We start from the raw sequence: 26729 nt of genomic DNA, 5'->3' as shown, positions 1-26729 counted from the left end.
TCCTTTGTAGATTCAGGTTTGTATCATAGCTGCTAGGGTTTATTTTATTTTTTTAATGGGGGGCTAGTAGCACAGAGATAATCTCACTAGCATTAACTACTGGTGAGTGAGGTTTTTAGCTATAAGAAGTGGCTATGAGCACTAGTTTCATTGACTTTACCTTAGGGCAGTTGTTCTCAGAATCTGGTCCAGGACCAGTGACAACAGCATCACTGTCATCTGGGAACTTGTTAGAAATGCACATTCTTGGGCCCCATCCTGGACCTGCTGAGTCAGAAACTCTGGGGGCAGGTATTAGCAAGCACTCCAGGTGATTCTAATGCACACTAAAGTTTGGGAACCATTGCCTTGGGGGCAAGCTGGGAAATTCTTATAGGGTGTCAAAGATATTTTAAATACCATCCTCTGCCTTAGCACTAACATTTTCCTATTTCTTCCAGTCCCTCCAGTCCCTCCCTCCTTTCCCATTAAATCAACCACCACATCACTGATCTCAAAATCTAGGTTTGTCTTTCTTCTAGTCTTTTCCCTAAAACCTATCCCTGTGTTGGTCTGGACAGGAGTTGTCCCATATTCCCTTGCAGACTGGTCACTCCACTTCTTTGTTACATTCAGGACCAGCTGGAGCTTTAGCTGTCCCGTTACACACACACACACACACACACACACACACACACACCCCTTTCAGGCAGGGAGGAGATGAGCCCCCAGCCCATTTGTGGAGGCTGCTGCATCCTGACATAGTATCTATTGAAAAGAAAGCAGTGTATATCTATGATTATATCTCTGTTCATCTATATATTTTTGACATGTAGCAATACCTCTCCATCTTATCAAGGAACTTGACTCTGGGTCTGGGTCTCTCCAGTCCCCAGTGGTGGACTTTGACAGGTAGGAGGATGCAGTGCTACAGGCTATTTTGTTACAAAACTGTCTTTTCCCTCGTCCCCTCCACCTGATTCAGCATGATCCCTGTGAGCAGGCTCTCACAATCTCCCGGGACGGGGCTGAGGCAGGGGCTTCGCTCTATTCTCCCTAACCATCCCTTCTTCCCTCCCCTTTGCCACTTAGCAATTATCCCTCCAGCCATGCCTTCTCCCTCCCTCCCTTGCCCTGGCATATATTGTGCCTTATTTATGCTGCAAATATAACATTAAACTATCAAGAGAACCACTGTTATGTCTGATGCTTCACTACTCTGATCTACGAGTCCCATTGTCCGCTCTTCTGGGAACTCACTGGGCTTTCATGTCTGTCATCTTCCTCACTCTCCCATTTTTTAGGACAGAAGGAACATGGATTCTTGTCCCTACTTTTTAATGCAGGGGAGAGACAGCCTAGAGAAGGTGGATGATTTATGTAAATTACAAAGCACGACAGAAGGCACGGGGACCAGAGCTCAGATCTGTGGACTGCCTTGGAGACAAGGGCCCTGGGCATCAGGAGAGCACTCACCAGAGAAAGAAAGAGACAGCAGGTGCTTCTGAGTTTTCCCAATAGGAGAGAAATTATTTTAAAAGCTTTTTGTGGCTGGTGTTTGGTAGACAACTGACACAAATAGAGAGCCTCAGCCTCTTTAGGGGAAAGGCAGTGGTGGTCTTCATTGAGTTGTGGTCAGGAGCACATGGGGGTCCGGAGAAAGGTAAGAAAGGAGGTTGCTGGAAGCCAGCACCAAAGCCAAGATTGAGAGGTTTTAGAGGTGGGAATGCACTCTGAAGGCAGGGCAGTTTACCAGGTTAGAGGAAGGAGTGCATTCCAACTTCTAACCAAAGGAGAGGCCAGTCACCTCCATCCTGGGCATAGGGAGCCAGCTAGACCAGCCCCTTTCTGAATGCAGCCTCAGCTCAGATCCACTTGTAATTGGTGATGAGGGAAATATTAGGAGGAGCAGCGGGAGGGTGGTAAAAACGTTCCCTGCCTGCCGCGTGCTAGATGGAATGGTAGGATGCTGCCATGTTCACAACCACCTCTTTATAACAGGAGTAGTGGCTTCATTTTACTGATGATGAACTAAAGTTTAGGTAAGTCACACAGTGAAGTGCAAGAGCTAGGATTAAAACTGCATTCTGTCTGGCCCACAGCCACTCTTTGCAATGCCCCACCCATCCTCACAACCCTGCTTCTCTGCACCTCCGTCAGATAGGAACAGACAAGGACCACGGTGGGATGCAGGAGCCACTTCCCACAGAACCAGCTACCCATGGACTTGATACTCCCTTTGAAGAAGCAGTTAACTACAAGATGTAATGAGGATGAATGTCAGTTTCTATGCCTGAAACCAACCATGAGACAAAGCTTACGAAAAGGTCCACCCTGTGCTCGTTTTGGCAGCACGTATACTAAAGTTGGAACGATACAGAGAAGATTAGCATGGCCCCTGCGCAAAGATGACATGCAAATTCGTGAAGTGTTCCATATTAAAAAAAAAAAGGTTCACCCTAGCTTAGACTCCGTTAATAAAAATATAGTATCTGGAACACCCAGACCAAAACCTGCTCTAATCTACATATCTAAAGTATAAGTTGGTTCCTAGATGCGTTGGTTTAAAGGAGGGGGCACTTCCCCTTGAGCAAAAAAGACTATGGAGTGGAAGAATGAAATCTGACTTCAGACACATGAAAGAGATGAGAAATGTTCTGAGAGCTTTAATGGAGCAAACTAAGACCCTGGGTAGACTCCACAGGGAGATCGAAGCCCCTCAGCACAAGGATAAACCTGTCCAAAGGCTGTCTCAAGAGATGGTAAGTTCCCGGGACAGAAGTGTACAAGGTAATCACAGCTGGGGTTTTTTTTTGTTCGTTTGTTTGTTTTTTGAAACAGAGTCTTGCTCTGTTGCCCGGGCTAGAGTGCCGTGGTGTCAGCCTAGCTCACAGCAACCTCACCTGGGCTTAAGCAATCCTCCTGCCTCAGCCTCCCAAGTAGCTGGGACTACAGACACACACCACCATGCCCAGCTAATTTTTTCTGTATATATTTTTAGTTGTCCATATAATTTCTTGCTATTTTTAGTAGAGATGGGGGGGGTCTCACTCTTGCTCAGGCTGGTCTCGAACTCCGCACCTCGAGCAATCCGCCCACCTTGGCCTCCCAGAGTGCTAGGATTACAGGCGTGAGCCACCGCACCGGGCCCCACAGCTAACGTTTTGAGGATACTTGCTCTAGGCCAGATCCTGTGCTGAATGGATTACAAAAAGTATTTCAAATAATGCTTACCCTAGGATGTAGTTCCTCTTAATGTGCCCATGTTTTAGGTGAGGAAACTGAAGTTTAGAGAGAAAGATAGCTTGCTCAGGGCTAAGTTAACGTCATGGTACCACTTCAGCACAGGCTAGAGAACCACATTGTGGGTGTGCTCAGAAAGGGATTCCAGGATTACAAGGAAATTGCACCGGCTGACTTTGAAGGGCCCCTCCCTGAGAAGTAGTGATTCTGATTTTTCCTAAGGCAGGATTCTGCTCTACCCCAAAATGTGAGAACCAGAGCCAGGCAGAGGCTGTGGTGACTACAGGGAGGTGGGACAAAATGATGGTCCGGTCCCACAGTATCCTGTCCTGGGACTCTTGGGAGTCAGGGTCCTAGGATCTCTCCTCAGGGTCACCCTCCCAGGTTCGTCTTGAAGGAGCTCTCTTCTAGAAAAAGGAAATGGCCAGAGCTGGCAGTGCGAAATTGTGACCACAGGGTGGCAGCAGTGCTTCAGCTGCGGAGGGCAACTCCATAGGTCCAAAGCAGCGCTTTCTGGTGAACATGGAGGTCCGTCTACAAAGATCTGAAGCCACCCCAATTCTCTGTGGGCTCCAAAATCCTTTAGTCTCCCTCTATAGCTTGCTTTTCTATCCACAAGCAAATCTTGGAGCAGTGATTCCATTTTTAACCCCCAAGAGGCACCAAGCAGGGTGGGAAAGGGCTGTGTGATCTTGACAACCGGCCCCAGCCAGGGGAGGACCAGGCTGTGTCATCCTGGCCAGTTTTCACACTGGCTCTTCCCTCTCTCCTTATGTTCCAGAAAATAATACCTGATCCCCGCCTGACAAGAATTTCTCTATGCTTTAGTCTACAAGTTAGGAAAGCAGGGCAGAGATAAATTGAAGCTCTCCAACCTGTTGAAGAATTGGGGGTGCTTATAAAGGCTCCCCAGGGCCTGGCTTTGACAAAGCGTCTGCAATTAATGATGCTTCTTAAGCTCTGGAAACAAGATTTATGCATCTAATAAAGTCTATAACCTCAGGCTTAGGGGCTGGGGGCCGGAGGCTGACAGCAGGAAGTCCCGGGTGGTCATGGGAGGGGATCCCAGGAGGCTCCTAATGGAGCTGTGCATTTCCATTGCCTGCTCTAGACTCCCCCTCAGGCTGCTGTTGGGGGTGGAGGACTGGGGGACAGCAGGTATAAGAGGCTGGTGTGGCTGTAGGAAGGCGGATGGCAGCATGGATTCCAGGCAGGCTGCTGTGTTGCTGGTGCTGCTGTTAATACACTGGAGCCACGCTGAAGGACTGGGGGGCCAGGATGAAGACCAGATCTTCATGGTAAGTGATGCCCCCCGTCCCCATATCACCATTTTCCTCTACCTGAGACTTGTATTCTAGGTTCAGATACTCTCTCTGGCTGCCAGGGTCTTCACTAGGTCCGCAAATCCTACAGTTTACCCCTGCAAGTCACTCCCTTCCCCTTGTGACTTAAGTATCCAGGGCATTTGCCCATCTTCTTTCCCTGATGCCCCCTTGCTACAGGAGGAAGACAACAGACCCCGCCCACCAAAGGATGCCCAGACCCCTGGGTCACTCTTGCGCTCCCTGCTCCAGGCCATGGAGAGACCCGGCCGGAGCCCAACCTTCCTGTTTCAACCCCAGAGGTAAGTCTGAAAGGGACACCAGCATGGCAGGGGCTGTGGGTAGAAAGGGCAGGGGACAGAGGAAGAGAAGGAAGGGGGCTAGAGAAGGGAGATGTAGGGGACCTACATCTGAGGACAACTCTCTCCTAAGGTTTGGCAGAAATACCCAGGGGACCTGGAGCAATGCACGGCTGAGTCCCCGGGCTGGAGAGGGGCTGAGCTCCCAGTTCTGGAACCTGGCTACCCCTCAACGCTTTGGGAAGAAGTGACATGTCATCCCTGATGTGTTTGCATTCAAGGCCCACACCCAAAAGTGTCATGTGTGCGCCCCTCGCCCCCCCCCCACCCCGCCAAATAAAGCTGTCTGGCTTCTGAATCCATGTGTGTCTGTGCCTTCAAAGGGCTAGGAAGGAACCTGAGGACAAGAACCACCCCCCTCCATCTCTACCAAACCAAACTCTCCAGGAACACGGCTGACAGGGTTCACATTCACTGCACCCAGCCTCCTGCCACCAGAAAGGAAAGCACATGACTATGCGAGGCGTGGGGGGGGGGACACCAAAGGAGCTAAAGGAAGGCACAATGGGAAGTTAGTGGTGCTGACCTCCTTCGCTGTCCACCCTACTCAGGGAAACAGAACAGGGTTTAAGAATCTAAGGAGCAGCACATTTATTCTGGCCTCTAGCAGAGAACCTGCAATTTCATTCCCACTCATCATCAGCAACAAAATGAGGATGGATCCTGGGGTGGCTGAGGCCCTGTGGTCCCTGGCTCTTCGCCCTTTGCCTTCCTCAGCCTCCAGGCAGGCAGTCTGTGTCAGAGGTAGAGACGGCACCTCCAGAGGGTACCAGCGCTGGGCAGATGCATGGGCCCCGAGGGAGGAAGAGCGGGGAGCAAAAGGTGCACATCCATGAGTCCAGCTGGGGCTTTACTTGCTGCCCGCCATGATCTTGAGGTACTGCAGGGCACGGCGCGCAGCCTCGCCTCGGGCTGCCTCCCTGGTGGTTGCAGAGCCATGACACACGGTGGCCGGCTGTGTGGATAGTTCCACCAGGCACTGGCAGAGCCCACTGAGGCTCAGCTCTTCTGGAGACCAAGAGAGAGGAGGGAGGTAGCAGTGGGGCGTGGGGCAGCCCGGACAGGGGTGCATTCCCATCATCATCATCCCCTCCTGACCCTCTTGTACTTGCTCAGGTCCAGTCCCACCATCCCCCAGCTCCCCAACTAGCCATACCAATATCCAGGTAGCTGACGTGGAAGGCTTGCTCCTCAGAGAGCTCACTGAGGACGCTGCAGCAGGCAGGGCCCAGAGCACCCAGGGAGCCCAGGGAACAACTGCGGAGGGACAGGATCTTCTCTCCCACTGAATTTCGCAGAGAATCCCAGGTGCAGCCTGGGCCGCGGTTCCGTAATCCATCCAGGCGGGAGCCCACACCCTGACAAGATGGGGACAATGAGAAAGATGCAGCCAGAGGCTGTGGGACCCAGGCATTTAGACATTCAATGTCCAAGGAGAGAAAAGCCCAAAGAATGCTTCCTCCAGGTTGCCTCCCCCCAGTCAATTCCTGTACGGCCCCCTCCAACTATGGCCAGGCAGCCTTCTTCATCCCAGTAAAAGAAGCCAACAGGGCCCCTGCCACGGGCCAGCTCAGCAGGTGGGCCTGCAGTCAAGGCTCAGAGGGGGCCTAAGGAATCCTGAGTCGGGAAAATTGGGGTGGAAGCAGGCCATGGGACCCAGAGAGGCTCACTGCAGAGTCACAGACCCAAGTCCCCGGTGCCCTACGCTGGCATGGAAGATGGCCTGCAGCGCCTGGCCCACACACTCACGATGGAGAAGTGATCATCATCAGGCTCTGCTTCGTTGCCATCCCGAGCATCCAGAGGTACTGTGTGCACTCGAAGCAGCATTTTAGCTGCTGCGTTACGCTTTGCCAGTTTTTTGGAAGTGCCGCTGCCTGCGTGTGGGGAGAGAGTTGCTGGATTGTGATTCCCAACAGACCCAGTGCTTTCCACCCAAGTCATACTTGGATTGAGGGTCCCTCCCGAGGATGTCAATTGGAAAGGGGAGCTCAGGACCTGCCCATGCACCTGAGAACCTAGTCAGCCCTGGAAAGGAGGGGGACAACAGGGTACAAAGCAGCAGCTCAGAGGGAGGCATTGAGCCAGGGGCCGTGCAGCAAGGACAACAGGGGTGGAACAGAGTGAGGCTCAGAGCTGCCTCATGGCCAGGCTGGAGTGCTTCGGGATAGGAGCTGTGACAACCCCTATCTGCCTGGTTACCAATCTCAATGAAACGCTCCACTCGGCAGGTCATGGTGAATTCTTTGCGGTGGGCTGGCCCCGACTCCTGAGTCACTGTGTACTCCGGCAATCGCCAGCCTTTCTGCACCACCAGCTCCTTGGAAGGGAGACAGGGTGCACAAGGCTGAGTGAGAAAAGGCTCCTCGTACCCACACCAGCACCCACCCACTCGCCCTCCCACCCCAGGAGCCTGAGACTCTAGGTGAGAGGAAAGACGGGGGGCAGAAAGGGACTGAGTATAAGGTAACTGCCCTCCCACCCCAAACACACATAACCTTCCCTCGTGGCCCCTGGTTCAAAGGAAGACAGGCAAGATGGGAAATGAGGATGGGGCAAACCTGCAGAGCACCAACAGGGTTGCACTCAGACTGCTGGGGGGAGACGGGGGGCTGCATCTCCATGGGAGGGTTCCTGAAGGAAAAAGGGCCCAGGGCCAAAGTCGAGGGGAATGGTTCCTTCTGAGGCTGTCTGTGAGCCCGAGGCCTAAGCACTGCTTTAGTTTCTCCCGCTATCACCTCCCGATTCCCCACCAGGCAGGCAGCTGTCTGCCTAGCCTGCTTTCTCCCCCTCCCACTCAAGGGAGGCCTCCCCTAGGTCCCAAGCCCACTTCGATTCTGGAATGCGTGGGCACCATCTCGCCAGGATGGTGGGAGAGAGGCCAAAGAGAAATTCCCAGATGCACCTAATGGGATACAAACACGGGATCATCATGTGGCCAACCCAAAAGACAATGGGGCTTACAAGACCTTTAAACATGGCTAAACATCATCCATATGGGTATTTAAAAATGATAAATTATGTCCTGTCCCAAGAGTTTACCAGCTGGTGCAATTCTTCAAGCTCTGGTCCCCAGCTATTCTATTCTGTTTATGCTCAGACTTCCTCATGCCTGACCAGCCTGGATCCAAGGGCTGAGGGGCGAGGAGCCAGGACCCCTTTCTTGCCCCCTCAGGCAGTCAGGGGACACAAGATACCTGGTTAGACCAGCAGATGGAACAGGAGTAGCAGCTGCTGCAGCAGTAAAAACTGGAACGTCCTCAGGCAGTGAAGAGTCTAGGGGAGAAAAAGAACTTCCCGAGGGGAAGGGGGCCTTTGATTCACACCCACGTGTAGAGGGAATAGAGGGGTGGGGGATCCAGGTCCTCCTGACCGGCCATGCCCTAAGAGAGCTCCTTCCCCATTGAGCTAAAGACTCAGGGAGTTTCAATCAACAGCTTCCTCCTGGAATCATTTGCTGCCAAACAGAAAAGGGGGTCTGTCTCTTTGTACCCAAGAACCATGGGAGCAACAAACTCCAACCCAAGAGGGAAGGACATCTTGCTGGGAAGAGGAGGCATGTTGGAGAGCAACTCTAGCCTCAGTCTCCACCCCTTTCCCTCCCTAACCCGGGCCCAAACTACAGCTACAACCCCTCAGTGGGACTGGCCATTCCCCCCAGAATTCTTCACACAGCAGAAGCCCTAGAAACACCCTGTTTGGGTCCAGAGGAAATTCTCAGGAAGAGGACAGGTCAGGGTGGCTAAAAGTCACCAGGCTGGCCCTAGGGGGAGAGGGGGTGGTGCAGGGGCCTGGGTTCCTGGCAGGGCTTCTAGGATGCCTTGGCTGTTCCTCCCTCACCTGCTGTCCTCCAGGGCCGGTTCCAGCATGCTCCCCCCTTTGAGGTGTTTGAGGGCCACCTCAGCTGCCTTGTGCTTGGCTGCCTTCTTGCTGGGGCCCTGACCTGAGAGAGGGGGCGTGGGCAATACTGGAGGTCACTGGAAGGACAGAAGAGAAACCAGAATCCCACAGCCTCTCTCCTTGCAGCCAGAGAGAGTCAACCAAGCCCCCTGTGACCAACCTCCCCCCACCAAAGACTGGAAGTGTTTCACTGACTGCTGGAAAGAAGGGCCCTTATCTTTCCATTAGCTCCCAGAATCAAGCCATGCCACGCAAGACTTCCAGGCTCAAACACCTTAGGTAAGATTCTATCTCTGCCTTACTTTCCTTTGCAAGGCACTTTCTTTTCCCTCAATAAATACAGATAGCTAAAAAAAAGAGAGGGTAAGCTCTGGAGTCCAAGCCCTGCTCTGCCACTTACTAGGCATGTGATCTTGCACAAGCCATTTAATATCTCTGATGCTCAGTTTCCTTGTATTCAACATGGGGATACTACCACCTACATCACTGGTTAGACTGAGGCTTAAGATTAAATGGGAATTTGGTTAAGCACCTGGAACAGGGCCCAGCACAACAGGCACTCACTCCCCCGAATACTCCACAGAGATTTCAGTTTATCTCCTCTTACTTTTCCTCTGAGGTAATGGGGATCTGCCAGATCACTGTGGCAGTCCTGCTTGCTCCTCTAACTCTCCCAAGTCCTACCCACCTTCTCACAGCCCTGTTCTCCCAATCCAGTCAGTAGCTTTTCCCCTGAAATCTCTCCTTCCCTCACTGGCCTTGGAGAAGACTGTGAAGAGAGAGACTCCAATAAACAAAGCCACGGGGCCCTGTGAACGCACACCCCAGCCAGGCTGACCAAGCCTTCCTCACCAGTGCAGCTGGTGTCGCCAACGGTGACCCGGAAGGTGAAATTAGGCTGGTGGGCTTGGCCCTCGGCTTTGAGAAGGTCGTACACAGGCGTCTTCCCTATTCTGGTCCCATACTCCTGCAGAAGGCTGATCGGGGTCTTGCCCGGGTTGGCGGCCAGCATTTGCTCTATACTGGGGGAAGGGGCACAGACCCAAATCACACCTCCCTCTCTGCACCCACTTGGCCAAGCACTACCATACCACACCTAGGCACATTACTGGGACATAGGGTCCAGGGGAACCCAGGCAATATAGCATCCACTGGCTGGGGTCCAAGTGGAGGTGCAGGTTGGGAAAGCAGGGTCCACTAGCCCAAGGCAAATAAGGAATGCACTGTTCTGTTCCTGTCTCGGTTAAGGCGTGGGATCCTGTGCCCCAGTGCAGGTTGAAAGTGCATGCCCCCTGACACACTGCAGGCCAGGAACCCAGTACCCACCAAATGCACTGAACATGGGGGCATAAAAGCCCAGTGTTTCAGTGCAGCCTGGGAACCGGGCCAACCCCAAACTATTTAAAGCTGAAGGCAGGAGCCACAGCCCCGGTGCATGCCGGGAACCACTGCCCACTACCCCAGTGCTTGCCGGGAACACCCCACAGGCCAGGTGCATGCTGGGGCCGCGCAGCTACCCTCTCCGTACAGCCCCACGTTTTTCGCCCTGCAGGGACGGGTACTAGGCGGCTCACCTAGGCAGCCCGCAGCCCGTGGTAGTGCCGGAGCCTTGCTCCTCTTCACTCATTCCCTCCTCCGTCCCCGCGGGCGCCACAGTGACTGTAGCCTCCACGCACCCCAGTACACCGCCGACGAGCTAGGGCCGGGGCCAAGCCCGGAGTCGCCGCCGGTCGGGCCCGCCGCGGGGCATGCTGGGACATGGAGTCCCCCGCCCACCCTCCTCCGTGGGTCTCCATCAGGAGCAGAGCTATCCGCCCCATAACCCTCCGCGCGCTTCGCCAGGGCCGCTGCACCGCCTTCTGGGAGGAGCGCGCCCCTCCGCTGTCGCTTCCAGAGCGAAGGCTGTTTTCTTCGTTTTTTAATTTCGTTCCGCCTCCTCCTCCGCAACTCCCCTCTCCCGGGCCGTGAGGTCGTGGGCATGCGTGCTAGAGGAGAGGGAAGCGGCTCGGGGGAACGGCAAGGGCTAACTCCAGCACCGGGCCTTTTGAATCCCGAGAAAACTACAGAACCCAGGAGCTCGCGCGCCATCTTTGTCGCAGCTGGAGGGGCAGTGTCAACACGCACGAGAAGCTTTGAAGTGTAATTGGTTACTCTGATTGCGTTTATTTCCTCCAGGCGCAATGAGATTGGTTACTTCGCCTAAAGGGGCGGGGACAAGGAGGAGCCCGCCCCCTTGGCCACCCCTCTTTCTTAAGGAAAGGTTGTGATTGGTCCGGGGATGCGCTGTCGGATCCTGGCTCCTTGTGGTCTGGGAGGGTGGAACTTACCTAGACGCGGGAGGGGACTGGTCTCTGTCCCCGCAGGGCGCTGGGGTGGTTGTAGGTCCGTGTCTAACTCAAACAGTTCCCCCTCAACTCCCATCCTCAGCTCCTGGCCCTTAGGCCTCCGTGCCACAGAACCTGCTTCCGTTTCCTAGGTTGTCTTCACCTCCCTTCAGGTTTTACTTCTCTTCTAAAGCCTTGTTAGAATGGCCCTAGTGAATCTCTCTTTAACTGCCTAGAGAATCAGAGCCTGAGAGTCAGGCTGTAGTGGGACAACAAGATTAGAAGGACTAAGGCACCTGATGGTGTCATTCATTCACTCTGCCGTGAGTCTTGGGTCTCTCTGCTGAAAAGAGCAAGAGAGGAGTCTGGCCTCCTAAGACTAATCGACTGACTAACCTGGGTGCAGAGCAGACATGTAGTTTTGGGTCCCAGAGCCCCATGCTCTCCTCCTCAAAGTCGCGCAACCACTGGGCTGGAAGATATAGGGGAAATCATGTGACCTTGGAAAGAGAGACAGAGATCACCAAAAAAAGTGATTTTAATGAGTGTTTTGAGAATGAGTCAAGGAAGAGATGTCTTGCTCTGAGCCAGGGTCGGAGGTCCAGAGGAATCTTGGAATGACAATGAGGGGTCATCCAGGAACACTGGAGGAGGAGCGGGCCTAGAGCTGAGCGAATTCCAATTGGGTGAAACTGGAGTAGTGACAATTAGGGGAAAGAGTTGGCAAGATCATTATGACAGGGGAGCAATGCCAGAGCGCTGGGGATCCCATCTGAGGGGCTGCTCTCTCAGGGTGTAGAAAGGAGTCTATAAGACGGGTCAAAGGGGGTTCCTACGGAATTAGCATAAGGCTCAAAGTGGGACCTCCACAGGAAACTGCCAGCAGGGAGGCGTGGGGCCCTAGCGGGCCAGGGACTAGCCTGGAGAGCGCCGATGGCAGCAGCGGGCTCCTTTAAGAGGCCGGCGGCTCCAGCGCAGCATCCTCCGCTCAGGGCGTGTCCGTCCCGGGGGGCCAGGGGCGGGGGCCCTGGTAGGAGCGGGAGTTCAAGCCGAGTGGGGACTGGCTAGGGGTGGGGGGTGGGGGCAGAAAGCTGGGGCTGACACCCGTGCACCTGGACACCGCCCGAGCATCGCCTGTGACAGCGCCCTGGGTCCGGTGGAGGGCAGCGGGGGGAGGAGGGAAGGAGGAGGAGAAGGAGGAGGAGGCGGGAGCAGCATCCGGAGCGGAGCTGCAGCAGCGCCGCCTTTTGTGCTGCGGCCGCGGAGCCCCCGAGGTGAGAGCCTGGCCGAGTTGTGGGGGGTGGGGGGCAGGGATGGGTCCGGGTCCTGGGATCCGGGCGTGGAGGGAGAGTTGGGATGCAGATGTGGCCTGGTTGGGGGAGGTGGCGCGGGGATGCTGAGGCTGTGGGGATGGAGGGACTGGGAACCTGGACCCGACGCCTGTGGGGCTGGGAAGGAGGGGAACGGAGCTGAGGGATGCCGCGGCCCAGCTCGGAGATGAAGGGCCTCCACGGCTGGAAAGGACTGTATTGGGGTGGGGGTGGGGTAAGTGGGGGACAGACTTAAAGGACAGAGAGCAAGAGAACATCCTCTTCTCCTCCCACTCATCCTCCTCAAGAAGGGAGAGAGGGAAAGGAGGAGGGAGAGTTTTGGCCCCTCCAGGGAAGGAAAGGAAGGGCAAGGCCTGGTGTACCCACCTTTTCCCTCTCCCCCACCCCACCTCCACACGGACTTAGCGGGCTGGACCTGAAGATTACAAGTAGAGGGCACCTGTTCCTGGATGCCCAGGCGCTGGTCCCCCTCCCCTTCCAGCTGTGATGCTCCTAATCCCTCCAGCTGTGCCATTCACTTTCTCCATCCAGCTGTTGCATCCTCCCCTCCCCCACACATATGTGACTTTCTCCCTCCTCTGTCCATAGCCTCTGGCTCCCCTAACCCACTTCTCCTGGCCAGGCCCTTAAGCGACCTCCTACCTTTCCCACACTCCTCAAACTCCTTGGCTTAAAAATAGCAAGAATCTTTTCCACAGAGTTGAGACTTGCTGATTACCCTGGCCTTGGCTGAGGGGAGGGAAGAGAAGGAATCAAGGCTCTGTAGACAGTGGGAAGAAATAGTGAGGTGTTCTTAGAAGTAAAGGAGGAATCCCACCTTTTAGCTCCCTTATCTGCTAACTTTTGGGGAGGAAAGTAGGTGAGTGGCCTTCAGTCAGGAGGGCGTGCATATGAGGTCCCCTCACCCCACCCAGAGTCCCCTCCAGCCACAGTCAGTGCTTCCCTTTAAGCACCATTTCCCTAAACTCTCAGGGCCAGCTCCATTGCTTTGGGAGCTCTGGTTTTCACCAGAGGATCATACCAAGCTAAAGCAAAAGAAGGGATTCAGAAAGGAAAGGGCCGGAGTGTCCCCTGAGCCTTCCTGCCCAGGCACTGAAGTTTCCCTGAATGTTAGGGGCCTGCTCCCTCCTAGCTCACACTTAAGGGTGAAGAAGGGTCTGCCTTCCCAAGCCCACCACGCATCCAGTCACTCACACTGTTGACTGCGGTGATGCTGGGAAGACTCCAACTCCCAGCACACATGAAATCACACAACTAAATGTCTGTCCCTTAGTGAAACCCAGTTATGGACAGAGGCCAAAAGTTTAAGTTAGTAAGTGGCTCAGGATATCCTAGGCTTGCTTACAGCTGATGATGGCAGAACTCTTCTAAAACCAATTGCTGTTCCCCAGTCCTTCCCGTGGCAGTGATAATATGGCAGAGTCTGGCTCTGCCAGGAAGATGCCCTACGCTCTAGTAGCCACTAGTTCAGTAGCCCTGGACTCAGCACGTGCAGTCCTGCCTCTCCTCTGCCTGGGTCTGGGGAGAATGAAGGGATTAGGGAATGAGGCTCCTAAGGAGTCCTTGCTAGGGTGGAAGGAAGATGGTGTTGAGAGGGTGCCAGCAGGGAACGTAGGGGCTTCAAGAGGGCTTGGCCACACAGACTGGTCTGTCTGGTTCTTTTGCTTCCAGAAGGACCAGGGTCATATGCCTGTTTCAGGAATGAGGTGAGGAGACTGCAACAGTGCCACTACTCCAAAGGAGAATAAAGATCATCCAGGCTAGAGAGCCCTTGCCCTCTGGTTTCTTCTCTTTGCTCTCCTTTTGTCCCCGCTGGTTTCTCCACCTCCCATTCCACCTGTACCCTCCCCACTGTCTCTTGCTTTGAGGAGGAAAAGGCTAATGTTTGCACAGAGCTTCCTGTGTTCCAGGTACTGGGCCAAGAACTTTATTTTGATTATCTTAATAATGCCCATAACAAGACTAAGTTAGATAGTGTTGTCATTACCTCTGTTTGAAGGAGAAGGAAACTGAAACTTAAGTTGGTAAAGTCAAAAAGTTAGTATGTGGCAACTGCTAGGATTTGAACCCAAGTCTGTCTGACCCAGAACCTGTGTTCTTACCCACCACGATTTTTATTCTATTGCCATTGTGAGATTTGTAAAGAAGTCTCATACTCCAGGTCACCCAACTGGTCAGGAACAAAGGTGAGACCTCAACAAGCCTCTCTGATTCTGAGGCCTGTGTTCTCCCTCCACACTGTCCACTCCCCCTCTACAGCACAACTATCCTAAACTAGGTGGCAGGAATGGAATGATAATGATTTTTTAAAAATTATTTTCTTTTGCAATTTAAAATAAATCTTATATCTTATTTTGAAAGCAATTCAAAGTTATTACTGAAATACTAGACATATAGGTAAGTCAAAAGAAGAAAATTAAAACACCCATAATTCCACCTACCTAGAAACGATTACGCTTTGGTATCTATCCTTCCAGATTTTTTTAATGCACATCCAGCTGAGGAACTATTTGTTAAAATATGCTGAACTTCTTTGAGGTGTACCCGGACCCCTGTGGCTCAGCCCAACCTGCCACTGCCTTCCCCTTCCCTCAGCCCTCAGTAGGTAGGGCTGAGACCAATCCTGGGCCCTGAGATCAAGGGGAAGGTCTTAGTGGTGTGACCGCAGGAGAGCAGATTCCAAAGAGAACTGGCCAGGGGATGAGGATAGGGAGCAGAAAATCAGGCCTTCGCCCTTAGTCCAGAGGACATGGAATGGTAGGATTTGCAGAGGAGGGACGGATGGCCTGGTAAAGAAATAACTGGGGGCTCTAGCCCAACCACTACCACTGTGACCTGGTTCTACTGGAACCCAAAATTGTGGTTTGTCCCGGGGAAGCAGAAGGTTGGAGACCAAGTCTCCCTTTTTCTGGTCAGACAGAAAAGATGGCCTCTCCAAGATCCACAAGGCAAGACCTAGTGTCCAGCCAACCAGGAAGACAAAGCAAGGAGGCAGGCATTGTGCTCACTGCACTCCCTACACCAGCTTACTCCACCCCTACCCCATAAGGGAGGGTGGGGGTCTCAGAGAGATTATATTAAGCTAACTGGTGGCAAAACTCAGATTCTCACTCTGATCTCTCTGAATCCAAAGCTGATTCTTTTAGTCTAAATAGTACTGTCCCTCTTTCCCCCAGCCCCTTCACTGCCCACCTTACTGGAAGAAGTGTGGCAACTAGGGGTCTCAGGGCTTGACCTATATGGGGCTGAGGACCTGGATTTAGGGATGATCTCCAAGTTTTCTACAGGTTCTCAGGGGAAGGCATTTCTCCCTCATGAAGGCACTGAGAAAAGCTGTTCTTTCTATCTTAGAAGAACCCTAGGGCCAGGACCATGGATCTTGTAAAAAGGAAAATAAAAACAAGCTGCAGCCAAGCAGACAGAAGGCATGGCCACCATCGATCAGAGTCCTTTATCCTCCCAGGGTCTCAAAGCCTGCAGAGGGTGGAACTAGGATTCCAAAGTCTTGGGTCTCCCTTCCCTTTGAAGACCCCAACTTAAAAGAGAAGGAGAGTCTTCCTTCTTTTCCTGAGTGGAAGATGAGGTCCCAGATAACAGAGAGTGCTCAGTGAGAGCCCAAGATGGCCTGGCCTCTGAACTGAGTCCCCAAGACCACCAAACAAGCAGCTTGGCATTGAGATTTTGCTGTTAGAGCAAGAAGGAGCTAGAGAAAACTCAAAAGGTGTACCTGCCACAGGCCTCCAGCATCTCAGGCAGGAGAACCTAGGAGGAGGGGGTAGATGGGGTGACTTCCTGCCCCACTCTACCCTATAGCCTCTAGATAGGGCACTCTGAGAACCACCAGCAGAACAGAGAAGCTCCTAGCTGAAACTGAATTAAGCCCTCTCAGGGTCCAAAGAGCCTCTTTCCCTGGAAGATGTATGGCTTAGAGACCACTCTAACCCCTTACCCAGTCTGAGGCAGATGCACAGTCAACACTTGGTAGGTAGGATTGTCAGAATGACAGAGATATCCACCCCTCCTGTCACAATGCTGCCCTTCCCCCCATGTTCTGCATAATTGACGACCTGGGAGACAGTTCCATTCCCCCAGGGTGACCTAACGCCTGGGCCAGGGGGTCCTAGCCATGCTGTCCCCCCACCCCACCCCACCCCAGTCCCTGGCGCCAAGGCCCAGCCAGGGGGCGGTGGGACACAGCTGGCAGGTCAGGAATAAAGGAAATAGAAAGGGTGGGAGAGAGGAATCTCCAGTTTTGTAGAGCTCCCTGCGGCCTCAGCTCCCCACCCCCCTTCTTTGGTCAATCTGCTGGCAGGGTTGTCATTAGTCTGAGAATGAGGTGGGGGGGGGGGGATTGAGCCTGACTAGATTCCCTACTTTTCCCTTGGTCTCCTACTTCTCCAGCTATTCCCACTGCCCTAAAAGACAAAATAGGTGAAATGGCTTCTCTCCTTCTCTCCCCAGCTGCTGGCCCTGGCAACCAAAAGGGCCTCTAGGGAAGCCTGGTGAACTGGAGGGAGGCTGGCCTGCACGTGTCTCTGAGCATGTCACCCTTTCTATGTCTAAACCTCCTAGTTGCCAAACTACCAGGTGACGGCTGAAAAATTCCTTTAAAAAGCCAGGTGTGCCTACTCAAAGCTCAGTTGCTAGACGGAAAAGGAATCGGGGAGTGGACAGATGCCCTCTGTATTTCTCAGTTCCCTTTCATCTCCATTTTCTCAGTGTCCTCCTCCGCTTTTAGTGCATCCTTCTCTGGGTCTGACTCTCTCCGTGCTTCACGCTGTTCCGGTCTGTCTTTCGGCTAGTCCCTCCTTCTCCAGGCTGTGCCTTTCGCCCTTTCTGCGTCCTGTCTCCCTCTTTCCATTTCCTGCTTTCCTTCCCCATGGAACTGCGCCCCCAATAGCAACTCCACGAGTCCCCTCCCTCCAACACCAATCGCTTTCCCTTCACCCGACACCACAGCCGAAGGTCTGTCTGCGTGCGGGGAGAAGGTACGGGAATGAAGGGAACACAGATGGGGCAGACCGCGGGGTCGGGGGTCCGCATCTTCGACGCCGGCAGCCATCCCAGCAACCAGACACATGGGCTTGCCCAGCTTCGGGGCGGGACTTAGGCGGAGCCCCGCCCCCGCGTCGCGCTCACGTGACCCGGGGCTAATCTTGTCCTGGTGACTTCACGCGCTGCCTCGGGCCCAGTCGTCATGGTTACGCCGCAGCGCCCAGCGCTTCCCCCAGCCTGCCCTGTCCCCGCCCCTTCCCCACCCGGACCCCCTCCTCCCAGCGCCCGGACCCCTGCCCCGCCCCCAGCCGAGCGCCACGTGATGGCCGGGAAGGAGGTCGAGAGGCGGGAGGGGGCACGGTGGCCGTAACCCCTTCCTCTCCGCTTCTAGTGGCCCTGACTTGGGCTTCGGGGATCCATTACTGATGGCCTAGCGGTCCAGCAGGCGGCCCCAACTCCTCCCCGAGCGCCCCAATCCCGCCATCCCTCCTTCCTGGCCGGCCCGGCGAGAGAGTCCAGAGCCCCAGGCCTTGGTTCTGGGTGGTCCAGATGCGAGCCCAGGCTTAGGGCGGGGTGGGGGTGGGGAGCAGGCGAAAGCCCTTGGGTCTTCCAGAGGAAATTCTCCAGTGTCTCGGCATGTTGCTTGGCCTGTGTTTGACTGTAATTTGCATTACAATCTACGCCTTACCTCTTGAAGCCAGAAATATCTCCTGGGATATGTTGGGCATTCAGAGGCTTGGACTGGACTGTGATTTGTTCCCTGGCCTTGAGTTCTCTCGAGAATATAATGGGACAGTAATACCTCCTTCACTGGGCTGTTCTGAGGATCAAGGAAGTTAATGTGTATGGGAATAAACAGAGTGTGAGAACCTTAAGATAATCCTCTGGGGTGGGTAGAGTAGTGGTTGCACCCTGCTGAGCACCTCGTGTGTGCCCGGTGCTGTTGGAAGCCTTGGGACCCTGTGTAATATGAAGTCGTCACTCTAAAGCAATCCAGGCTCTCAAAAAGAGGCCGAGGCGTGACCACACTGTGTCTCCAGTGTAATGGGAGCCATGATGGCGGAAGCACAGGGGGCTACGGAAGCCCAGAAGGGGCATTAACCTAGAACAAGTCAGGAAAAGAAGGAAAACTTCCAGGATGAAGTGAGACTTGGAAGACGAGAGGAAATGAGAAGCACCTTCTAGGCAGAGCAAGCCTGGAGTGAAGCTTGAGCTTCTTAACAGCTATGGCACCATGGGCAGGTTATTTAATACTTTTATGCCTTAGTCTGTAAAATGGGGCTAATAATGCTCACTTCATAGTTTTGAAGATTAAATGTGCAAAGCGTTAATGCACCTATACCAGAGGCTAACATACATAGTAAACCTTTAATAACTTAACTACTATCATTGGGTGCCCTGGCTCAAAAGACTGATGCAGCTTGGTGTCAGGCTACGTTCTGTATGGCATGGGTACCAACAGCAGTGGGAGATGAGGCTGGGGAAGCCTCAGGGGCCAAAGCATGAGCTGAGGCTACTGGACTGAGGGCAGTGGGCCACTAAAGGGTTGGAAACAGAGGAGAGGGTGCTGGCCAATTTGTGTTTTAGAAAGATTGTTCTGAAGGCTGTGAAGGCTGAATGGAGAATTGGGGTGGGGGAAGACTTGGAGACCATGTAAGAGGCAGTTGTCCTGGGGCCAGGTGACAACAGCTAATGAGACTTGCTAAGGCAGTAACAGTGGGACTAGAGAAGAGAATAGAATGGCACTGGGTCAGAGCTTTTCAAATGTGCCTCCATAAGAATCACCTGGGGTGCTTGTTAAATACAGATTCCAGGCCTACTCGACACCCACTGAACAAATCTTCAAGAGAAAGCCCTGAGTATTAAGTGTTACAAGAGCTGAGATAATCAGGGTTTCTCAAACCTTCTTGTATACATACCCGCATCATCATCCAGTGAACCATGTGTATGTGCAGATTCCTGCCACCCCTTTTCCACTGTGACTTAGAATATATGTATTCACTTATTCCCAGACTATTACAGGGGCCTATGGAAGGACCCTACTACGAGGAACAATTAGAGGAATGCTTGTTTTCAGGAATCTTCAAATCTTAGGATTTGGTAACTGACCAGTGTAGAGGGAGCTGAGAGACCAGGATGACTTCTGGGGTTAAGGTCTAGACAAGTCTGGTATAGGTTGAAGAGTTTGCTGTGCTTGTGATAGTCAATATAGTTGGAAAAACTGAGGCTCAACTATAGCTTGCCTGAGGTCACTCAGCCATTAAGTGCCAGAGGCAAGTCTAGGATTCAGTTTTTTAATGGTTGGTTCCATTGCCTGGAAGGCTGGGTCTTGGTTTGGGGAGTTGGGGGTGGGGCAGTGGAGAAGAGGAAAGAGCCAGGGCATCCTTTGACCTCTGGGAGAGCAGCTGGACTGAGGGGAGGGCCAAGAGGGTGGAGAGGTATAAGCCACAGTTTGTGCTGACACAGCTTCTGCATCCCCATTGGATGGTCCCGCCTTTTTCGCCATCTGTGTTGGGGGGATAGCAGAGCTGTGTGGTTACAGCCTTCACTTACCTTGGAGGGGTCCAAGTGTGTACCTGTGAGCACCTGAGAGTAGGACTCAGATATGAGTCCTGAGTGTGTCTTAGGATAAGGCACTCAATCTGAGTTGACTCTTCCTGAGAGGGCCTCAGTGGCATCATGTGTAAGTACCTGAATGTGAGGTATGTGGTTCAGGACTGTCACCTGAGGGTGCCTGAGTGGGAGTCTGTCAGTACCGTGTGTGTGTGCTTCAATGTGAGGGAGGTCTAGGTGTTATCACTGTGTGCCTGAAGTTGACATCCAAGGTAAAGGTGTGTTTCTGGGAGACCCTAATATGATGTCTGTGTGTGCCTGTAAGCCTCAGGGGAAAGAAACATGGGCCATAGCAGTGAGTTACAGTAATCTTACAGGGAGAAGGGAACTAGCCTGTTACTATTATACTTGGGTTTGAGACATATTTTACCAGTAGGTACCTGAGTGGGGCTGTTACTTGTGTCTACCTGAGAATGATACTCAAGTTTGTTACCTGTACACCTGAGTATTACTTAGGAGGAAACCCAAGTGTATCAGTTTTCTTCAGATGGGTACCTGAGGGTAAGGCTCAAGGGTTACTTCCAGCAGGGCTGTTGTGAGCCCAGCTCCCCAACCTGTGCCTCTGGGGTAATCCTGAGCTTGCACGCCTGTGGCTTTGACAGCCCTTCCCTCCTTCATTCCCACAGAGCCCACCACTCACCACCACCGCTCAGGGCCTAGCGGCCATGGCCTGCCTCCATGAGACCCGAACACCCTCCCCTTCCTTTGGGGGCTTCGTGTCTACCCTAAGCGAGGCATCCATGCGCAAGCTGGACCCAGACACTTCCGACTGCACTCCTGAAAAGGACCTGACGCCTACCCAGTGTGTACTTCGAGATGTAGTACCCCTTGGTGGGCAGGGCGGGGGCGGGCCCAGCCCCTCCCCAGGTGGAGAGCCACCCCCTGAGCCTTTTGCCAACAGTGTCCTGCAGCTACATGAGCAGGACACAGGGGGCCCAGGGGGAGCCCCTGGGTCACCTGAGAGTCGAGCGTCCAGAGTTCGAGCAGATGAGGTGCGGCTACAGTGCCAGAGTGGCAGTGGCTTTCTTGAAGGCCTCTTTGGCTGCCTGCGCCCTGTCTGGACCATGATTGGCAAAGCCTATTCCACCGAGCACAAGCAGCAGCAGGAAGGTAGGCCATGTCCTGTGGGAACCTCCTCCCTGTCTCCCTGAGCCTGAGAACTATTGGTCAGCCCCATCAAGGTCACCTGACAATCCCTTCCCTCCGCATGACCCAGCCCTAGCTTCTTAACCATCCATCAGCCTCTAACTTCCCAGCTTCTTTTATGGTCACTCATTTCCTTCCCTGTCCTCTCAAACTGTCTTGTCAGCCTGTTTTGGCTACCTTTCTGCCTTGCCCTCCCCTTGAGTCATTTCAGCCAACCCAGTCCTGTCCCCTCTCCTGGCCTTAAGCATGTCACAAGGCCTTGAGTATGGCTTTCTGAGCCTGTGGCCCTGTTGCTTCCTGCCTACAGACCTTTGGGAGGTCCCCTTTGAGGAAATCCTGGACCTGCAGTGGGTGGGCTCAGGGGCCCAGGGTGCTGTCTTCCTGGGGCGCTTCCATGGGGAGGAGGTGGCTGTGAAGAAGGTACGAGACCTTAAAGAGACCGACATCAAGCACCTGCGCAAGCTGAAGCACCCCAACATCATCACTTTCAAGTGAGGACCAGGGCAGGGGCTGGGTGTTGGGGATAATGTACTGAGGCCTGGGCCCCTCCTGGGCAGTAGGACCTAACCTATCCTTCCCAGAGGAGACCCCCAAAAGGAGTAGGTGGGAATGGGGACTCAAGGTGGATGCTGAGCTGGCAGAAGCCTTCATACCACTGTTTGGCCCCCAGGGGTGTGTGCACCCAGGCTCCTTGCTACTGCATCCTCATGGAGTTCTGCGCCCAGGGCCAGCTATATGAGGTACTACGGGCTGGCCGCCCTGTCACCCCCTCCTTGCTGGTTGACTGGTCCATGGGCATCGCTGGTGGCATGAACTACCTGCACCTGCACAAGATTATCCACAGAGACCTCAAGTCCCCCAAGTGAGTAAGCAAGCAGGAAGAAGCTGATATGCATGCAGGTGACCCACCCAAGTCAGTGTGACCATCTCCCTGCTTCCAGACCCTGCCCTAAGTCCATGTGGCCATCTCAGAAATCTCTTCCAAATGACAATCCTAACTTGGGAGGGCTGTAGTGAGCCCCTTACCTTTGGGTGTCCCAAGTGATTTAAAACAGAAAAGCAGAATTGCTGCAGAGTTAGATGAGGTGTATGGAGGGCGTGGATCCCAGCTGACTACACTCTTTACCAGCATGCTAATCACGTACGACGATGTGGTGAAGATCTCAGATTTTGGCACTTCCAAGGAGCTGAGTGACAAGAGCACCAAGATGTCCTTTGCAGGGACAGTAGCCTGGATGGCCCCTGAGGTGATCCGCAATGAGCCTGTGTCTGAGAAGGTCGACATCTGGTGAGGACCAGGCTGAGAACTGAGAAGGGTGGGTGGCCATCAGGGTGGAAGGGGACTTCCAGGGCTTAAGTGCAAGTGAGACTGGGTCTGTAGCAACCAGAACTTCTGGAGGGAGCCCTTCCCAAGTGATGTCCCCTCTTATTCCTAGGTCCTTTGGTGTAGTGTTGTGGGAACTGCTGACTGGTGAGATCCCCTACAAAGATGTAGATTCCTCAGCCATCATCTGGGGTGTAGGAAGCAACAGTCTCCATCTGCCTGTGCCCTCCAGCTGCCCAGATGGCTTCAAAATCCTGCTTCGCCAGTGCTGGTAAGGATGGCAGGGGCTGGGATACTGGGCCTGCCGGAGTTAAGATGTGAGGGAGTGTTGCTGATGGATAGCCAGCACCTAGAACGCAGGCATCCGTAACAGGGGAAGAGGGTTAGAACTCTCAGAAGTGGCTCTCCAGAAACCCAGGATCCAGGCTGTGGATCAAGGAGACTACAATCTAGAACTCAGAGGGGTTGGACTGATCAGTAATCTGCAGAGGTACATTAGACTCAGGGACAAACTGACTTGCATCTGAATTGAGCTTATGCTACCTTCTGAGCTGAGTGACCTTGGGCAAGTGGTATCACCTCTGAACCTGTTTCCTCATCTGTAACATATGGCTAACAATATCTGCTATCCAGGGTTGCTATGAAGTGCCAATGAGTACATGGAAGTACACGGAAGGACTGGCATGACCAATGAGCAGAACTGGTTGAGCCTCAAGTAGACAAACTTAAAACACAGAAGGAAAGGGCTCTGGACTTTTCATTTGGAACCTAGAACCTGAGGAAAGGTTGAAAATTCCTAATCTGTCATTTCCCACAGTGTGTTGCCTTTAATGGAGTTACTCAGAAAAAGGTTTTATTTTGGCAGACAAGTTGGAAAATATGGGGTTAAATAGGTTTCCTTAACTGTAAGACTCTGACCTGCTAATGGATACTGTGTAACATTTCCTAGAGAGAATTGACCATGAATTTCTTTTGTCACAAGAGTACATTCTAGGACTGGATTCTCCAGGACACACTTTGGGAAAGGATGCTCTAGTTCCTATCTGGTCCTCCCTGAAATTCCTCTTTCTCTCCTTCCAACTCCATTCCCTTCAGGAATAGCAAACCACGAAATCGTCCATCATTCCGACAGATCCTGTTGCATCTGGACATTGCCTCAGCTGATGTACTCTCCACACCCCAGGAGACTTACTTTAAGTCCCAGGTGTGCTGTGGGTAGGAAAATGAATACCTAACTCCCCCTCTTTGCAGAGATAATTGCATCCCTTTGAGGGGGAGGCTAGGAAAAAGGGATGGAATAGATTGGCTCTTAGAGGGCTGAAACCCTGTCTTAATCAATCCTATGCCCACTCCCTTTTGCTCCAACACATAATTTGCAGGGGTGTGGGCAACCTGCAGAGACTTTCTACAAACTACTGGGTGAAGGGATGACCCTCACTCCTCATCCACTCTCCACCCCCAGGCAGAGTGGCGGGAAGAAGTAAAGCTGCACTTTGAAAAGATTAAGTCAGAAGGGACCTGTCTGCACCGCCTAGAAGAGGAGCTGGTGATGCGGAGGAGGGAGGAGCTCAGGTGTGTGCCTGTTTGGGGAAGTGATTTTACCAACTGGAACTGTGGACACCACTAGTTCTCAGAGACTGGGATCTATTATGGCACGAGGTGAGCCCGGTTCAACTAGGGGAAACTTTCTGCCCTTTCAGACATGCATTAGACATCAGGGAGCACTACGAACGGAAGCTGGAGAGAGCCAACAACCTGTACATGGAACTAAATGCCCTCATGTTGCAGCTGGAACTCAAGGAACGAGAGTTGCTCAGGTAACTCTACCTGTCCTCATGCACGACGTCCTGGAGCTGTGCCTGGTTTAGAGATCCTACTGAGCCTGGGTGCCCCTTCCTTGTCATATGCCCAACTGAGAAGGTGCCTGGATCTTTAGGCGGGAGCAAGCTTTAGAGCGGAGGTGCCCAGGCCTACTGAAGTCACACCCTTCCCGGGGCCTTCTGCATGGGAACACAATGGAGAAGCTCATCAAGAAGAGGAATGTGCCACAGAAGCTCTCACCCCATAGCAAAAGGTGGGTCTCAAATTCATGAGTCTTGAAGTTCCAGCACAGTAAGGGGGATACTGAAGAGGCAGCATATGCTTAGAGGTGGGGAGAGATGTGTATTATACTGTTAGGGATTACTTTTGAGTGTGTAAATTCAGTAATCTCAACCTTGTACTTTCCCCCCCCCACCAGGCCAGATATCCTCAAGACAGAGTCTTTGCTACCTAAACTAGATGCAGCCCTAAGTGGGGTAGGGCTTCCTGGGTGTCCTAAGGGCCCCCCCTCACCAGGACGGAGTCGCCGTGGCAAGACCCGTCATCGCAAGGCCAGCGCAAAGGGCAGCTGTGGGGACCTGCCTGGGCTTCGTGCAGCTGTGCCACCCCATGAACCTGGGGGACCAGGAAGCCCAGGGGGAGTGGGACCCTCAGTCTGGGAGGCCTGCCCCCCTACCCTCTGTGGGCTCCATCATGACCTTCTGCTCCGCAAGATGTCTTCGTCATCCCCAGACCTGCTGTCAGCAGCACTGGGGTCCCGGAGCCGGGGAGCCACAGGAGGAGCTGGGGATCTTGGCTCACCACCTCCAGCCCGGGGTGACACCCCCCCAAGTGAGGGCTCAGCCCCTGGCTCCACCAGCCCAGATTCACCTGGGGGAGCCAAAGGGGAGCCACCTCCACCAGTAGGACCTGGTGAAGGTGTGGGGCTGCTGGGAACTGGAAGGGAAGGGACTTCGGGCCGGGGAGGAAGCCGGGCTGGGTCCCAGCACTTGACCCCAGCTGCACTCCTGTACAGGGCTGCTGTCACCCGCAGTCAGGTAAAGTATGGAAAGGTTCCTGAGCTCTTCCCCTTTTTCCTTGTTTTCCCCAGGGTCCAAGTCTCACCGCCCCCCCTCCCCCATTGTGCTCTCAATCTTAAGCCATTCCCTAATTCACCCTTTATAACAACCTTCCTTTCTCCTGGGTTCTTAATGACTTTACACTTTTGACCACAGTCCCCTCATCTCTCTTGCAGAAACGAGGCATCTCCTCAGAAGAGGAGGAAGGAGAGGTGGACAGTGAAGTAGAACTGACTTCAAGCCAGAGGTGGGCAATGCGAGTACAGGAGATAATGGCATTCTTTTGTTTTCTGGGTTGCAAGGGGCTGTAACCCCTTTCCAACATACAGGTGGCCTCAGGGCCTGAACATGCGCCAGTCACTATCTACCTTCAGCTCAGAGAATCCATCAGATGGGGAGGAAGGTACAGCTAGTGAGCCTTCCCCCAGCGGCACCCCTGAAGTTGGCAGTACCAACACTGACGAGCGGCCAGATGAACGGTCTGATGATATGTGCTCCCAGGGCTCAGAAATCCCACTGGATCCACCTCCTTTGGAGGTGGTCCCTGACCCTGAAACCAGCACCCTGCCCATGCCACACCAGGATCTACTCAGAGGGGAGCAGGTGAGTTGCAGAACAGAAACAACCAAGTATTAATACAGGGAGAGCTAAATGGGAGCAGATGCCTGGTCATCTGACAGCCTTTGGGGAGACAGATGCACAGGCCACAAAGTGTTTATTTAGCCTTTAAGTCACTGGATTTCTGAGCCAGCTTCCTCCCATACCAAAAAGAATGAGTTATCTATGTGGTGGAATTTCAGAGGCCTACAGTATGGTGCCTGACTATAGCTTGCATGGCAGCTATGAATTGTAGCTAGAGAGGAATCCTTAAGTAGGAGTCTGGTGCCCTGGAAAATGGCTTAGGCAACTGAAACATGGAAGCAATAAAATCAGTAAGCCACTGGCCATTAAAAATGACCCCAGCGAGGGACCCTGAAGGAATCTCATTGCATTTCTACTCTTCCTCGCAGGGCCCTCCCAATACTGAGGACTCAGACTGTGACAGCACTGAATTGGACAACTCCAACAGCGTTGATGCCTTGCGGCCCCCAGCCTCCCTCCCTCCATGAAAGCCACTCTTATTCCCTGTACATAGAGAAATATTTATATAAATAATATATATGCGCCACATAATCAACAGAGAAAGATGGGGCTGTCCCAGCCTTAGGTCAGGCTCAAGGGAGACTGATCCCCCTGACCAATTCACCTGATAAGACTCTAGGGACACTGGCAGCTGTGGAAATGAATGGTAAATACTGCCCTAGAGCTGTGCAT

General features: G+C 53.3%; 3 protein-coding genes and 1 non-coding gene across 9 annotated transcripts in view; 3 read left to right on the top strand and 1 right to left on the bottom strand.

The window, feature by feature from the left end:
• Positions 1–5156, top strand: part of ATF7 (activating transcription factor 7) — a 92989-nt gene extending 87833 nt beyond the window's left edge. The window contains exons 12-13 of one of the 2 annotated variants that reach the window (XM_069491695.1): positions 4725–4846; positions 4986–5156. In XM_069491695.1, coding sequence (XP_069347796.1) covers positions 4725–4846; positions 4986–5108 — 245 coding nt within the window. In that variant the 3' untranslated portion in view covers positions 5109–5156. Of the gene's footprint in view, positions 1–4724; positions 4847–4976 lie in introns of both variants that reach the window. The other variant, XM_069491694.1, reaches the window with a different exon arrangement.
• LOC138397681 (U6 spliceosomal RNA) lies at positions 2316–2422 on the top strand. The gene has a single exon (XR_011235813.1). It is a non-coding gene; the product is annotated as a U6 spliceosomal RNA (small nuclear RNA).
• Positions 5157–5470: 314 nt separating the features above from the next.
• TARBP2 (TARBP2 subunit of RISC loading complex) lies at positions 5471–10908 on the bottom strand. Of its 4 annotated transcripts, none has more exons than XM_069489636.1 (9): positions 10832–10908; positions 9656–9820; positions 8744–8846; positions 8101–8196; positions 7465–7537; positions 7106–7223; positions 6653–6780; positions 6060–6261; positions 5471–5911 (listed from the first exon to the last, which is right to left on the bottom strand). In XM_069489636.1, the coding sequence occupies exons 2-9, from the start codon at positions 9813–9815 to the stop codon at positions 5754–5756; spliced, it is 1038 nt and encodes a 345-aa protein (XP_069345737.1). In that variant the 5' UTR covers positions 9816–9820; positions 10832–10908; the 3' UTR covers positions 5471–5753. The 4 variants fall into 4 exon arrangements, with proteins under 4 accessions (XP_069345737.1, XP_069345734.1, XP_069345736.1 ...); XM_069489633.1 differs by lacking the exon at positions 10832–10908 and adding an exon at positions 10378–10556 and having other exon boundaries at positions 9656–9825; XM_069489635.1 differs by lacking the exon at positions 10832–10908 and adding an exon at positions 10130–10253 and having other exon boundaries at positions 9656–9825.
• Positions 10909–20731: 9823 nt separating this feature from the next.
• On the top strand, positions 20732–26537 carry MAP3K12 (mitogen-activated protein kinase kinase kinase 12). Of its 2 annotated transcripts, XM_069489831.1 has the most exons (14): positions 20732–20868; positions 20968–21176; positions 21520–21703; positions 21883–22074; positions 22342–22500; positions 22649–22807; positions 23632–23740; positions 23999–24108; positions 24237–24353; positions 24473–24610; positions 24776–25394; positions 25592–25662; positions 25745–26018; positions 26426–26537. In XM_069489831.1, the coding sequence occupies exons 1-14, from the start codon at positions 20732–20734 to the stop codon at positions 26522–26524; spliced, it is 2577 nt and encodes an 858-aa protein (XP_069345932.1). In that variant the 3' UTR covers positions 26525–26537. The 2 variants fall into 2 exon arrangements, with proteins under 2 accessions (XP_069345932.1, XP_069345931.1); XM_069489830.1 differs by having other exon boundaries at positions 20732–21176.
• The last annotated feature ends 192 nt before the right edge of the window (positions 26538–26729 follow it).

Source organism: Eulemur rufifrons, chromosome 16 (assembly GCF_041146395.1).
Source record: "Eulemur rufifrons isolate Redbay chromosome 16, OSU_ERuf_1, whole genome shotgun sequence".
Lineage (NCBI taxonomy): Eukaryota > Metazoa > Chordata > Mammalia > Primates > Lemuridae > Eulemur > Eulemur rufifrons.
This window is presented reverse-complemented; position numbering and strand designations above follow the sequence as displayed.